Below are 14,933 nucleotides of genomic sequence, written 5' to 3'. Positions count from 1 at the left end.
AATATCTGTCGGCCCAGAAAAGTTAGTAAAGACAATGTTAAAATAGTCCAAGTGACTACAGTGGCTCAACCTTAAGTTTTTCATACTTTTTGTGCGCAAACCCCCCAAAATAACGACTTTATTCAACTCTTCATGTTCTTCTGTGTGTCTCTGAGTGAGTTCACGTAGTGTAACAGCGCAGCGCTTCTGGGTTGTACGTCAGAACGGAGGCTCACTATTGGCCGACGCTGGTCATGTGTGTGTGATGCGTGTGATGCTGGCCAATAGTGGCAGATGAAAACACCTGGCAGCCTATGGAGGAGTGAGCCAGCTCTCAGATTCATCAAAAATATCTTAATTTGTGTTCCGAAGAAGAACGAGAGACTTACGGGGTTGAACAACATGAGCGTGAGTAATTACTGACAGAATTTTCATTTTTGGGGAACTAACCCTTTAAATAACATGAGTCTTTAACTCTCGATAAAAGAGTTTCAGTCATCACTCAACTGTTTCTTCTATTTTATTTTATGTAATGTAATTTATAATGCAATTTTTAAGACCCCAAAACGTATTTGAAGAAGTCATACTTTCTTGATTTTTAAAAATTCGTAAATTCTTAATTCTTAAAAAGTTAATATTTATCTTTGTATTATATCAAACCAAGGTTGAACAAAGGTTATTACTTTTTTATTCAAAATAATATTAATAATGTAGGGAACATACTAGCTATACAAAATAATAATAGGTCTATTAACATTTTACTCTACTATTACTCAGCATGAGTTTATTCCATTTATTATTTTAATTTATTAATTTATTTTGTATAGATTAATAACTTCCAATTAACTACAAAAAACAGCATGAATTTACATCTAAAATAGACACAAATAAATACAAAATCTGAGTTAGTTTTGAGAAAAGCTCTTGCAGCATTGTTTGCAAATAACACTTGGTTTAATATGTTATCAATTGATACAATGATATCCATAAACATTTAGACACTTTTGTGTCTTTTGGGACTCCTGTTTTTTTATTTTATCTCTCTCTCATGCTTTGGCTTCTGGTAGTTAACAACACTAATAAACTCCATTATTCTGTCTCATGAAGCACAAGAGCTGTGCCAGACTCACACTATAGATTTCAGTCACAGTCATCGGAAGAGGAGCGAGCACGAGGAACCACAGATGATGTTTGTTAGGTGAGGATTTAACTCTGTGTGTGTGTGTGTGTGTGTGTGTGTGTGTGGAGTGTGTGGAGTTGAGGAGGAGCTGGAGTCGTATTTCAGAGTCCGAACTGAGACTGCCTTTGTTCACGTGGAGCTGCTCTCGATCAGTCTCACAGCAGAGAGGGAGAGAGTGAGTGTGTGTGTGTGTGTGTGTGTGAGACAGAGAGAGAGAGATCACAGTCTCTAACGGGACCCGAGACACGAACACCCTCTGGACCACAGTCATGGCTCGTGCACGCGCCTCAGTGCTCAGGTGACTGACCTGTCCTGTGCATGTGCTTCATATTTCATTCACTTCATTCTGAGAATCACCTGGCCTCAGCTCATCTTCATCTTTATTTCTGATCAGCAGAGTCTGGAGCTGGAGGATCATCTTCATCATCTTCATCTTCATCACTGTCAGCTTCTGTCCTCCTGCGCGCGCATTCTCCCTGCACTCAGGTATGGCACAGCATCAATAACTCGTGTTTATGTGTTACACTAATGTATATAAGCTGCAGAAATTAGTGGTGGGCATGTCCGATTAGTGAACGACTCGTTCTTTTGAGTCGGATCTTTTGACTGAATGTGTCGAACCGGCTCGCAGTGCCGATCTGAACCATAGATCTGAACGGTTCGCAGGTGAATCGGCCTGAAGCTGAGAATGAATCGTGTCTGTTGAATCTGTCCTTTGGGAAGCCAAACGCTGGTTCTCTGGCACATTCTGTGTGTACAAGATGATTAGGAAGAGCAGCGGGAAATTTGACTGATTGGGCGAAAATTAAGTTACTTTAATAGCAGAAATGTTGCACATAAAGTACTGGAGATGTGTTTAAGAGTTGACTGTATCTGACCTACCAACGAAACAGAGTTGATTTTAATAAGTAACAGCATTTTATTAGGCCTACGTGCAAAAATCACGAGAATTCAACCAAGAGATGCAAAATAATTTTAGTAGCTTATTGTTTAATGTAAAGGCTAATTATATTAAGTTTCTAAATGATTGTTGTTTATATGAACTGAATCTTGTCTGGTTTCGAGCGTGTGAACCTGACGTCATGGTCACGGGATGCGTTATGGCGGGAAATAATGGCTGAATCTGTTTTTCGAAGCGATTCTTTGAAACAACCTTCGACTGAATCGATTCGTGCAAACGAATCAAACTTCACCTGGGTTTATGAAAGTTGCAGTAACAGAAATGAAGCCCTGTTCTGTTCCTGTGGTAATCTGGTTTGTATAGCACTTTTAACTATTTTAACGGTGTTTTCAACGTTTTTGCAATGGAATGTTTCTGTTAATGTGAACTTCAATCAAATCTACAATTAAGATCATCAACAAAAATGTTGAGTAGTTTGCTTCACTGGATATTACTTTCGGTCGCTGAACGTTTCTATTGTAAAACAGTTGTCCAATATTACATCGTCCGACGCACTCTTTCACTGCTAAAACTAAAGCGTCTTGTTGGAATAGTTAAGCCCCGCTCTCTTTGATTTGATTGGCCATCTTCATAATTTATTATGATGTCCATGTGTCTTTCTGTTAATTTAATGCTGAAAGTTGCTATATTATATAGTTCTCCTTAATAGTTTGCCTTAAAGTGACTCCATTACTGTATGCAGGCGAGGCTCATAGTTTAATGAGGAGTTCAAGGTCACAGAAGGTCATTGAGGAAAAACCCCATTCTTTACCCTAATTACCCTCAGAATGACGGATAGTTGGCACAGTTCCTCTGTTGGGTCGAAACACAAGCAATCTGCCATTATGACCAGCAGTGGAGTTATCTTTCCCTAAGGATGACATCATGTCCACAAAAGCTGGATTGTACTCCATCTGTAAAATAACGCAGAGCTGTTCGTTCTCGCTGCCAAAGAACTGCATTCCTGACCTCGGCTTGTGTTCATGATCAACCTAATATGTTTTGAGGAATGGCTTGGCTTCAATAACACTGCAGTTCCTCTGCTTGAATCAGCGGATGATTGACACATTACACCAAACGCAGGCAGAAAGCTTCTGAATGTTCTATCAAAGATTCTATCATCACCTTCATATCGAACGGGGGACTCAAAGATAGATTAGTATTTTTTCATTTGGGTCAAACGTTGTTTTAGATCCCGTCGCCTTTCATTGTATGGACAAAAAGTCATTGAAATACTTTTCAACACAGAAAGTCACACAGGTTTGGAACGAAGTGAGTAAAAGATGACAAACGTTTAGTTTTCGGTGTAAGCCAGTGAGATTACACTCCTGAGGTCTTCTGTGATTCAGGTTTCACAGGAACTGTAGTGTATAAAGACGAATCATCCTGCAGACGGACTGATTTGGGACAAATATTTCCATCCCAGCTGTAAACACAATAATAGAGCAGTTGCCACGGAAACGACCCTTCTGTGAGCGTATTGTGAGAGCACAGCTGCTTTTCTAACTCTAACGTTTGTTTGATGCTCAAACTTCTCCTCTCTAACGGTGTTTGTTCTCCTGCTGTGTCAGAGTGGCACTGGCTGCTTCACTTCTCTTGTTCATGGTTTGGGTTTTTAATGTGCCAGTTAAATGTAATCCAGTAGAGCCTACCTGGACTCAAACACATTTCCCCTAGAGCTCTGTATATCACACTGACCCAGCTTTAGTCCGGCTCAGAGAGTTTCAGTCGTGTTCTTCATATCTCTGTATATCACACTGACCCAGCTTTAGTCCGGCTCAGAGAGTTTCAGTCGTGTTCTCCAGGGCTTTGAATTCCTCTAGCTTTGGTTCCTCTGTTCTTATTTAGTTTGTATTACAGTTACTCATCTCCATAACTTCAGGATCGGCTCGAGTGTGGATGCTGACAGCTTGTATTAACCGCAGGAATGAGGCCGACCTTCTGTAATGATCCTACTGTTGAAGAATTGTCTTAGAAACATCTGAAGCCTTGAGCCACATGAAACAGCCCTGAGATCTGGAGGCTCTCCCCTGATCTTCAGTCCCTCTGGGAAAACCACTGTACCGTTAAAGGCAACATCATTTTGGATGAGATGCTGATTTGAGGTTCAGATTCTGTGGGGTTTTTGAAGTTCTCTACGAGTCCTGACCAGATTTACGCTTTGGCTTTTATATGTCATGGCCTCCTAATAATCCGGCTTCATCTCCACCGAGAGCTGGGCTGCTTTTTAACTTTGCGTCCTGGTTTCCTTGCGTCTCATCCTCTCACAGTAAGGTAAAGTCCTCTCACAGTAAGGTAAAGTCCTCTCAGAGTAAGGTAAAGTCCTCTCACAGTAAGGTAAAGTCCTCTCACAGTAAGGCTCTGCTGGTATATGGGTGTAGCCTGATTAATCAACACACTCTTAATAAATCCTATAGTGCCAGATGAGGGGTTTCATCTCTTCAAAATAAAGCTTCCAAAATGGGATTTTTTGGGCTGAAGAACCATTTTCATTTCCCCAATCTCCTTTCAGTTCTTAAAAGAACCACGTTTTTCTTAGTGCGAAGAACATTTTAATAATCTGAAGAAGCTTTTGTGCAATAAAAAGATTCTAGGGATGTTAAAGATTCTTTATGGAACCATCAATGCCAATAACAAAGCTTTATTTAGCTGTAAAGTATCCAGAAATGTTATTAAAAGTTATTAAAGCTGCAGTTCGTAACTTTTTTTGTGTTCAAAATGTACAAAATTTTCCAAACTGTGTTTTTGTCTTATCCTGAGTCACCGCGGTACACCTATAATAAGTGTTTATATCGGGACTATACACAGCTCCTGCGTGACTCGCCATAGACACAAACACAGAGAAGTAGATCCGGCTACAGTGTCCCTCCACCAGACGTGTGCGTTCTGCTTATTAACCGCTAGAGCGCCACAGGTTACGGGTTTGATTTTCTGCAGTGTTGTTTGCCTGGGCGTGTGTGTGTTCAGTTAGATGTGTGTTTCTGTGTGTTTCATAAGTGTATTATGATGTCCCACAAACACTGTGTTATTAAAGGTTTGGACTGACAGCCTGAGGCGATTTTCCTTCGTCCACTGACACGTCTGACTCCAGTTTCTGGAAAATATTAGGCGACGGATGAAACTCCATCAAAGGAAATGTGCGACAGTGACCAAACAGGAATGATAGAAGACGTCTCATCCTTTCCTCAGTGGCTGGAGACCTGAGAGAGAGAGAGAGTGTGTGTGTGTGATATATATATATATAGAGAGAGAGAGAGAGAGAGAGAGAGACAGAGAGAGACACTTGTTCTGTGTGGAAGAGAGAGAGGCATGGGTTTCTGCTCATGTTCAAGGGTGTTTAACTCTAACATTTCCTCATGTTTTGAGAGTCAATGAAAACAAATTTTAATGTATTTTTATTTTCTTTAGCTTATAGAGCAGATTTAGGATTATGCTGGCAAGCTTCTTGTTGAAACACACTGCAAAGTGCTCTAAAACACGGGAGCAAATCCTTTAATGTGTTTAATAGAGTCACTCCTGAAATCACAACGGTTTACACATCGATGATGACCAGCGTCCAGCTGTGAACTAGACACATGAAGATAAGAAATATTATTTATTGTAATATTTCACAGAAAAAAAAGTATTAAAATAAAATATTGATTAAAATAAATAAATAAAAATAATATAAATAATACTAATAATTATGGCTGTCTTCATTTTTTCATTTACAAATGTTAAACCATTGAGCAGGAAAGCTTAACTTTAGTTTATAAGCGCTTCTCATTGCACGTTTCGTTCCTCATTGTGAGATATAGTCGCAAAACTTTTGCGATATTTTCTAAATGTTGATAAAAAACTTGTGAAATGAGGGCGTTTCCATTAACCTGAAATGTAATTTTTTCCTCTCACGATAATCATTCCAACAATCTTGTTTAGTTTACGTATATCCTAGCCGCCGCACTAGCCAGTATTATTAATGGAAGTAGACGTGTGTGTGTGTTTTCCAACATTACTGGCATGGAAAACCCTTATACTGGGAGCGGCTGGTGTGAGGAGTTCTGGGAGTTTCTCAGTTCTGCTTCAAGCTCGTGATTGTGGCATTTCTTGGAGGTTTAGAATCCAGTATTCCTGTGATACTTTTGTGTTTTATGAGTTTAATGAAGAACTCTGTCTCGTATTCTGCCCAAACACACGCGCCATGTTTAAAGAATGATCATGTGACTTTTACGTACGTCAGGTGACCTGACCTGTAAATGCGGAAAAAAACGTTTCATTGCAGTTTTGCAAAATATTCCTTGCCTGAAAACCCCCTCATGTGAGCGGGAAAACGTTTTTAGCGATAGATGGGAGTTTTTGCGAAATTGACGTCTTTCCATTGGCCGTATTTTCAATTCGCAATTTCAGTTTGCACAATTTGAAGGGTAATGTACACCCTCACACAATTTGCATTTTATTCCAATCAATTATGCACTTCATTATGGTATTTAAAGTAAATGTGAATGTTTCAGGTGTATAACTAACAGGATGACCGTATTTAGCTGTGAAATGCACTGTGAAGAAGTCTTGATGATGCCTGTGTATCATCTGTCCCTGAGCGATCCAAGCTGTCGTCCCGGAGGCCTGTGCCATCTCACACACACACACACACACACACACACACTCTCTGGACAGATCGGCTGCTGTTGTTTACATCACAGTGGAGATATAGCAAGTGCACTTCATAACAAACATATATATTATATACCATCCTCCCCATTCACATATAGACACACTTGATCTATGACATACAGTAATGGAGCTCTCATGTTTCCATAAAGCATGAAAAGATCTTTAAAGTTGATGATGGAGAGTGTTTGCGCTACTTTTCCTATTAAGTCATGGCATCAGGAATGTTCCCTGGGACGAGGAATATGTGTGCCATCCGGGCAGGAACGAATCGTCCATGAGACACAAACCAAAACAGGAAAGCATGACTGGATGTTCCAGGCCTCGATCTCGCCGGCGTTAGAAAACACATTCCCTTTGTTTGCTTTTGACGTAGAGCTGTTGAGTAGATGGAGCGGCCCTTTGGCCTTGGAAAATATAGATCGGTCAATACATGCTTTTGTGGTCTGATGAGTTTATATTTGGAAGATAGTACATAGAAAGTATTTTGCAATGCATTTGTATCTGATTATTAAAGGCATCATTCGTTATTTTGTCTCTTTCGACTTGCATATTTTCCTCCTTACAAGGTCGTGTTCAGTAAAAGACTCTCTCGGCTGGACGATCATGACTCAGACACCGAGAGGATTCAGTGCAGACGCTTACAGAGCACTTCTTTAAACCCAGACTCTCTGAGAGCGTGTCAGCATCTCTGACAAATGATATGATGTTTCACAACACTTTCTCAGTGAAACTGGTGTGTTATGGGTTGTTGTATGTATCAGTTCAGAGATGAAAAAGCTCAAATGTTGCTAAAAGGTTAATGCTCTATTGTGTTTGAAAATAGCGTTGCACTAAACCTGACTAATAGTGTTCACAAAAGTGGGATAAACACACATCACCTGAGCTGCTTCGGCAGGCGTGTTTCACACACACATGTGGAGCTGCTTATGTCACGCAAACATCAAGATGTTACAAATAATTTACAAATCATGCACCATAAAAAGGTTTTAAGGTCAGAACATCGTGTTGTGCAAGAAACCAAGTGAAAATACGTCTTTATTAATCTACAATCTGCCTCTGAAATGATCATTTGCGTGATCATAAATAAAAGTTGTTGGTGTTTTACAGCCGCGAGTGTTTATTCGTATTGGTACGATTTTGGACTTTTGCAAAGACTTTTGTTTTTCCAGTGCGCCTGCAGTACGCTGGTTTATTTACTGTGAATAATGTGTTTCAGTGACTTTGGAAAATTAGCCATTGGTTAGCAGTGAACTTAAACTGGTGATGAGAGGGAAGTTGTGCTGGTCTTCTCTCCTCTATTGTGTCGTATATCGAGTGAAACGCTTCTGGAACAAGAACAGATGTGGGCGGGGCTTGATTGTGTCTGTGGGGAGTTGATTGGCTGGTTGGATGGTTGTAGTTTGGTATTGGCTGATCTCATGTGAGTGACAGGTTGCCCCGCCCTCGTCATCAGAGAAGAGAAGAGATGCTGCAAGAGGAACTTATTCTGATTCAACATGATTAACACAATTATGATGATGTGCACCCATAAATCATTTACAATAAACACTGCAGTATTCCATGAAAAAACACACAAATAAACAAGAATTGTTGATTTCCTGGTGACTTTAAACTCTGTTGGTTGCTGCGTGTGGAAAACACACCTGTTGTTGTGCACTTTACGAGTCAGTGGAAACGCTCTGGACAATAGCAGGTCTGGGGGAAAATTATTATAATATCGCCAACAATCTCAGGAAATGAGCTTCACTGCAACAGACTAAACGCAAGAGTCGACATTATAGAGTTGTGACATGAAGGAAGTGACAGGGAATGTTTAATGATAGTGTGAACAGATGCTCTTTCTCTCATGTCCTGTTTAACGTGTGTTTGTTGGTGAATATAGAAGGTCTGATCGCTCACGCTGTGTTCACAGGCATGGTATGTTACATTAGTAGAGGAATATTTTTGTGTATGTCAGTCAGTCTTATGAAATACCTACACAATCTCCTGGCAGTTCGTGTCAATATCATGTTTTTACGGATTGGTGGATATGGTCTCATTCATCTGCTGTCGAATGTGAACCTTCATGCCTTCTTTTCTACCAAAGAATCATACATTTTCATATGATTCACATTGTACATATCCATATGAAATCGCCACCTTATAAATTGTGGGTTGCATAATTTCTTTAGTGAATTATACAGCACAGTTCATTCTTAGAGAATTTGCCCTGAATGTTCAGAGTTAATCTAGTGCGTTCACTTCAGTGCATTACTTAAGGAAATGTCTTCTCATTTGTCATTATAAAGTCTCGTAGCTTTGACTAATCAGCATAATCTCATATTCTGGCCCAGAGCTGTCTTTACCGTCTCCTGTCGGACACTCACTCGAGCTTCGGCACATGTATACGGTTCAGCATCACGTCACTGTAATAATGCAGATCGGCTTCCCGCAGTCTACATCAGTGACGGCTCGTTTATCTGAACCAGCTCCAGTTTTCTGCCTCTAAACCCAAACCGGTCACTGAGCCGCTAATCACGGCTTTCCCGTGGCCATGATTAGGCTGTTGAAAGCTTAATGGAGAAAGCCACTATTGGCCTCTGAGATACGGTTAATGTGTTTGTGTAGGTCTACACCTCGCGTGATGAGGAAACATGCAGCCAGATGCCAAGCTGGTTCACATCACATGAAGGAAAGTCTTGCAAGGGCAGCTGAAAAATCTCATTATCACATCCTTCATTCATGAGGTAAATCGTACACCAGCCAACGTCATAAACTCCACGCCGCAGGGATTCATCCAGTGGTTCAGAGTTAACCAGCGCTGAGTTCATCAGATCCCAGTTCAAGACCATTGCTGAGATGACTTTTGTTGAGGTCAGTGACCCAGTGGAAACGTCTGTCACTTCATAATTGTCCAGGATTTAATGTGAGCAACACACCACCACGCAATGTTAACGACATTGTTTACGAAGCTTGGTTTTTATCACAGTCTCCTGTGGGAGCAAAATCACACTCACTCTCGGGAGGAGAGCCGTTCTATCGAGCTGACGACACGGATGTGAATTATAAGGACATGATTTGTTGGACATTCAAAAGATTTTTTTAATGTTTCTGAAAGAGTCTCTTCTGCTCAAAGCTGCATTGATTTGATCAAACATACAGTAAAAACAGTGAAATATTATTATAGTGTAAATCATCTGTTTTCTATGTGAATATATAGGTGTAATTTATTCCTGTGATCAAAGCTGAATGTTCAGCATCATTACTCCAGTCTTCAGAGTCACATGATCCTCCAGAAATCACTCTAATATGAGGATCTGATGATCAAGAAACATTTATGATTATTATCAGTGTGAAAAACAGTTGTTCTGCTTCAGATTTCTGTGGAAACCGTCATTAATTTTATTTCTCAGGATTCTTGAATGAATAGAAAGTTCAAAAGAACAGCATTTATTTGAAATAAAATATTTTGTAACATTATAAATGTTTTTACTCTCAGTTTTGATCAGTCGAATGCGTCCTTGATGAATAAAATGATTGATTTCATGATTCTGACCCCAAAACTTTGAACAGAGGTGTATTTTAAATAAAATAATAATAATAATTCTATTGATAAGATGCTGTAATTCAAACCTGTGTGGAGAACCTCAGAAAAGTAAAGCCGTATTTTGAGTTCGAAAACCACTTTAATGTTTAGAGTTGTAAAAGGTATTGGTTCCGAGTGATGTAGATTGTTTGGAGAGTCTGAAACCCAAGCCGCACGTCTCCTGCTGGAGCTCCTCCGCTCGTGCGCCGGTTCAGACCCGATGGCTGTCGTGGCCCAGTAACACTGGCTCTTTCATGAGGAACTCTTTAGAAGTCGAGACTAGCGGCCAAATCAAAGACAATCTTCCCGAAAGTTCCCAGGCATCTCGAGGACATTAAGAGAAAGAGCAGTCAAAGATTCTTCCTGCAGTGAAAGCCTCTGTGAGTCTGAGGAAATCAGTGATCGCTTTATAAGCTTAAACGTGTTCAGTTTAGGAGCCGTTTGATTGGCTGATGCTGTTTGGATGTGCAGGGTAATAAAGGAACATGTGGCACTGTGCCAGCGGGGCTGTTTATAGTCCTTTCTTTTCCTAAATGTGATTTCTTTCGTTTAAATCATTTGAAAGCGAATATGCTGAGTATTATTTAGTCGCTTCATGTGCGAAAAGGCATATTAAACCCAGAGAAGAGCTTTAGTTAAACTGAGAACCGCTACAGGAGAGCAGCTGTGTTTACGCCAGCACTCGGCTGGATCTCCTAACCATTGATCTCTGATTTATGAACAAATCGTTCTTTTGCATCAGATCTTTTCAAAGAATCTGTTGATCCAGTTCAGTCTAAATGATTTGTTCACAAATCAGTCTGATCTACAGTAGTTCTTGAGTTCAACTCACCGATTCACTGATTCACTGATTCAGTTGCACAAAGTATTACATTTATAATACTGTTATGGTTCTTTCATGTCCTATTTGAAGCTTGAGCGTTTATATTTTTCCCTGTGAGATCCAGGCGATCACTGTTCCTCAGAGCTCAGAAAGGGTAGTGTTGTTATCAAACGGGATAAAGAAGAGAATTAAAGGAAACGATTAAAGGAATCAGTGCCAGAGGCCGGGGAAGGTCGGAGTCATTTATAAGGGGATGAATTGGGATGTATGTGTTTAGAGAGAGCGAGGGCTAATCTGAGAAGAGAACCACAGTGGGGTGTGTGTGATGGCGTTTGCTGAGCTCAGCTGGATTTGAGCTTGCTGTGATTAGTGAGCTTGATATACTTTTACTACAAGTATTGAAATCTTGCATCAAATCTCTTCCTCCTGAGAAGGAACAGCTGAGCTAGTTTAATGGGTGTTCTGGGTGTTCTGGACGGGTCAAGCTGAGAAACCAGGTGCCGTGTGGAGATAACACAGCTGACCTCCAGATTTAACCCGCTAAGACTCGCAAGCTGAGTTGTGTTTCATTTAAAGAGACTGGAACTGTGCAGATCCAGGCTTTTTTCTGGAAACATCAGAACATTTCCCCGATGAAAAGCTAATGAAAAATGTTCTCTGAGAGTTCCTGTTTCTATTTTTCCTGAAGTGTCTGCAACGCCTCATAAGTCATATATAACCAGAGAAGTCTGACTGCCACAAACCTGTCAAAACACTTTCCAGATCATTTGTAGACCCTCAGGTTAGGATTTCTCCGGCTGGATTCGCTGATTTACGCACACGTGGAGTTCAAACACACGTTCAGTTGGACATCATTAAACACTACAGATTCATGCGGCTAGATAAGACAAGACCAGCAGGTGTTAATTCACCAATAATTACACGAAAGATCATATAATTAGATCATCACACTATTAGAGTGTAGTGTTTCAAACTGAACTACTGAATGACCCTCGAGCTGAATGAGTCGAGGCTTGTCCCGTCGAGATGTCCCGGCGTCCAGCGTGTGTGTGTGAAGCTCTTAGCTGTTCTGTGGGAACCCGAAACCTCCGGATGGAGCTTGTGGACGCGAGACGGACGGCTCTTCCCGGAGGAGTGGAGGAGCTCAGGCTGGGTGATGTGGGAGACGAGGCTCATGGGATAGCTGTGTGTAATCGAGACGCTCTCGGGAAACACTCCCAACACACTCCGGGACTGGAGATATTTAATCAAATGCAGCGCTCTAAGTTATTGCTTCTCCTTAAGCAAGAAAAGCCTTGTTCTTGTGTGTGTGTGTGTGTGTGTGTGTGTGTGTGTGCAGTCTTCTCATTTCTGATTATAATCAGCTGGTTTATTACACAGCTGGCATGAAGACCTTTGGAAGAAGGATTATTATGTCATGCTATGGCCGATAATTGATAAATTGCTGGTATTAAAATTCTTTACTATATTGTCTAACTAAATCAATGTGTTTGTAACTAATTTGCATAATGTGGTGTTGATTGGCTGAGCAGCGTCTCTTAGCTCCGCCCTCAAACACTGTAGTGTATCTGAGACTGGAAGAGTTTGGTTCGTGTTGTTCGTGTGGAGAAGACGCTGTTTTCTGAGATTGATACGGTGAAACCAACGCCATCGTTACTGTTCGTATCACTGAGATCAAGAGCTGAGATTCAGATATGATAATGAGCATTTGCTTTCCGACCAATCAGAGCAGAGCAGCTCTCAGAGAGGCGGGGTTTTCATTATTACCATTCATGCCAGTTTTCATCCAGCATTATTTGGATGGCGTTGATGAATTTATCAGTGCATCACACTATACTCTTTTTTTTGTCTGATTTTCTATGTATAATTTTTACAAGTATGTTATGGAATGAGTTTTCACAAGAGGCAAGATTTATCCTGAAAACTGTCACGCCTGTTACATAAGATCTCAGTCGGTTCCCATTTTCCTTCCATTACTCTTGAGTTTCTTCTTCTCCTCTTCCTGTTCTCTTGGAAAGCCTCACTCATGAAGAGAGATCCCGATGTTCCTCTAACTCACAGCGTTTCATGTTAGCATTGATCAGTTAGTCTGAGCATTAGTCGTGCAGGGAGAGGAGTCGAGCGCTTTCTGATCTCCAACTTTCCCTGGAGTTTCCATGACTTCTTTGCCAATGTAAATGATGAGTCAGAAATGAACTTAGTTACTTTGGCTTTCTGAATCCCTGTCCACAACTGAGTGTACTACTACTGACCTGGAAGGAAACAAATGCTGTATTTGTTTAATAAAAGTAGCTTTATTGACTGATATTATCATTAGAAATTCCATTTGTTTTACTTCATGTTTTTGAAAATCATTGTATTTCCCTTAATCTTATCTCAACAATGTCTCTTGGTCAAGACGTGCAAAACTCAACTATTAAAAAAATCCCACATATTCTCCTTCCAGACAAGAGAAGTGTGTTTGCTCACATTATTAGCGAGACTTTGCATGTTCGCACCGGAGTGTGTCTGAAATGCCGAGATCTGCTGATCTACACTGAGATGAAAGAGCATTCATCTTCCATTATTAGCCCTGGGTTCGGGAGCGTGACAGTATTCCCGGTAAAGGAGACGCCACACGGATCTGGAGAACGTCAGGCTGAGGATTGTGTTTGAAAGGCTTGATTTAGTTGAAACACTGAGCGTTCAGGACGGAGACGCTCCTGGTCCTTCAGCGTCTGGATCGGGAACAAGAATGTGCTTCTCGGGAGCGTCTGCGAACACGTCCCTCAGAGTCTGAGTTAGAGAGATCACGGGACTCACCGGAGCACAGAGAGGCAGATCGAACACGTCCCTCAGAGTCTGAGTTAGAGAGATCACGGGACTCACCGGAGCACAGAGAGGCAGATCGAACACGTCCCTCAGAGTCTGAGTTAGAGAGATCACGGGACTCACCGGAGCACAGAGAGGCAGATCGAACACGTCCCTCAGAGTCTGAGTTAGAGAGATCACGGGACTCACCGGAGCACAGAGAGGCAGATCGAACACGTCCCTCAGAGTCTGAGTTAGAGAGATCACGGGACTCACCGGAGCACAGAGAGGCAGATCGAACACGTCCCTCAGAGTCTGAGTTAGAGAGATCACGGGACTCACCGGAGCACAGAGAGGCAGATCGAACACGTCCCTCAGAGTCTGAGTTAGAGAGATCACGGGACTCACCGGAGCACAGAGAGGCAGATCGAACACGTCCCTCAGAGTCTGAGTTAGAGAGATCACGGGACTCACCGGAGCACAGAGAGGCAGATCGAACACGTCCCTCAGAGTCTGAGTTAGAGAGATCACGGGACTCACCGGAGCACAGAGAGGCAGATCGACTCTTCTCACAGCGATGCCACGGAACAAACAGTGTTGGTTCCCTAAAGAACCTTTCAGTTCTTCTTTCTCTGAACATTGTAATAATCGGAAGAACCTTTTTAAACTATAAAGACCTTTTGCCCAATGGAAAGATTCCATGGATGTTAAAGGCTCTTCATGGGATCATCAATGCTAAAAAAGAAGGGATTTGTCAGTGTAGTGAATAAAACCCTTACAGAACTGTTTTACACACTGATAATAATCATAAATGTTTCTTGATCCTCATATTAGAGTGATTTCTGAAGGATCATGTGACACTGAAGACTGGAGTAATGATGCTGAACATTCAGCTTTGATCACAGGAATAAATTACACTTTACTGTATATTCACATAGAGAACAGATGATTTACACTATAATAATATTTCACTGTTTCTACTGTATTTCTGATCAAATAAACGCAG

At 41.2% G+C, this 14,933-nt stretch overlaps 1 protein-coding gene across 4 annotated transcripts in view; it reads left to right on the top strand.

The window, feature by feature from the left end:
- Nucleotides 1-1,121: 1,121 nt before the first annotated feature.
- Nucleotides 1,122-14,933, top strand: part of col15a1a (collagen, type XV, alpha 1a) — a 79,228-nt gene continuing 65,416 nt past the window's right edge. For 2 of the 4 annotated variants that reach the window (XM_079863888.1, XM_079863887.1), the window contains exons 1-2: nt 1,322-1,457; nt 1,554-1,645. In XM_079863888.1, coding sequence (XP_079720014.1) covers nt 1,429-1,457; nt 1,554-1,645 — 121 coding nt within the window. In that variant the 5' untranslated portion in view covers nt 1,322-1,428. Of the gene's footprint in view, nt 1,458-1,553; nt 1,646-14,933 lie in introns of all 4 variants that reach the window. The other 2 variants (XM_079863890.1, XM_079863889.1) reach the window with 2 other exon arrangements.

This window comes from Squalius cephalus (assembly GCF_949319135.1).
Source record: "Squalius cephalus genome assembly, chromosome: 25".
In the NCBI taxonomy this organism is placed as follows: domain Eukaryota; kingdom Metazoa; phylum Chordata; class Actinopteri; order Cypriniformes; family Leuciscidae; genus Squalius; species Squalius cephalus.
The sequence above is the reverse complement of the archived record's forward strand: the minus strand, read 5'-3'. Positions and strand labels throughout refer to the sequence as shown.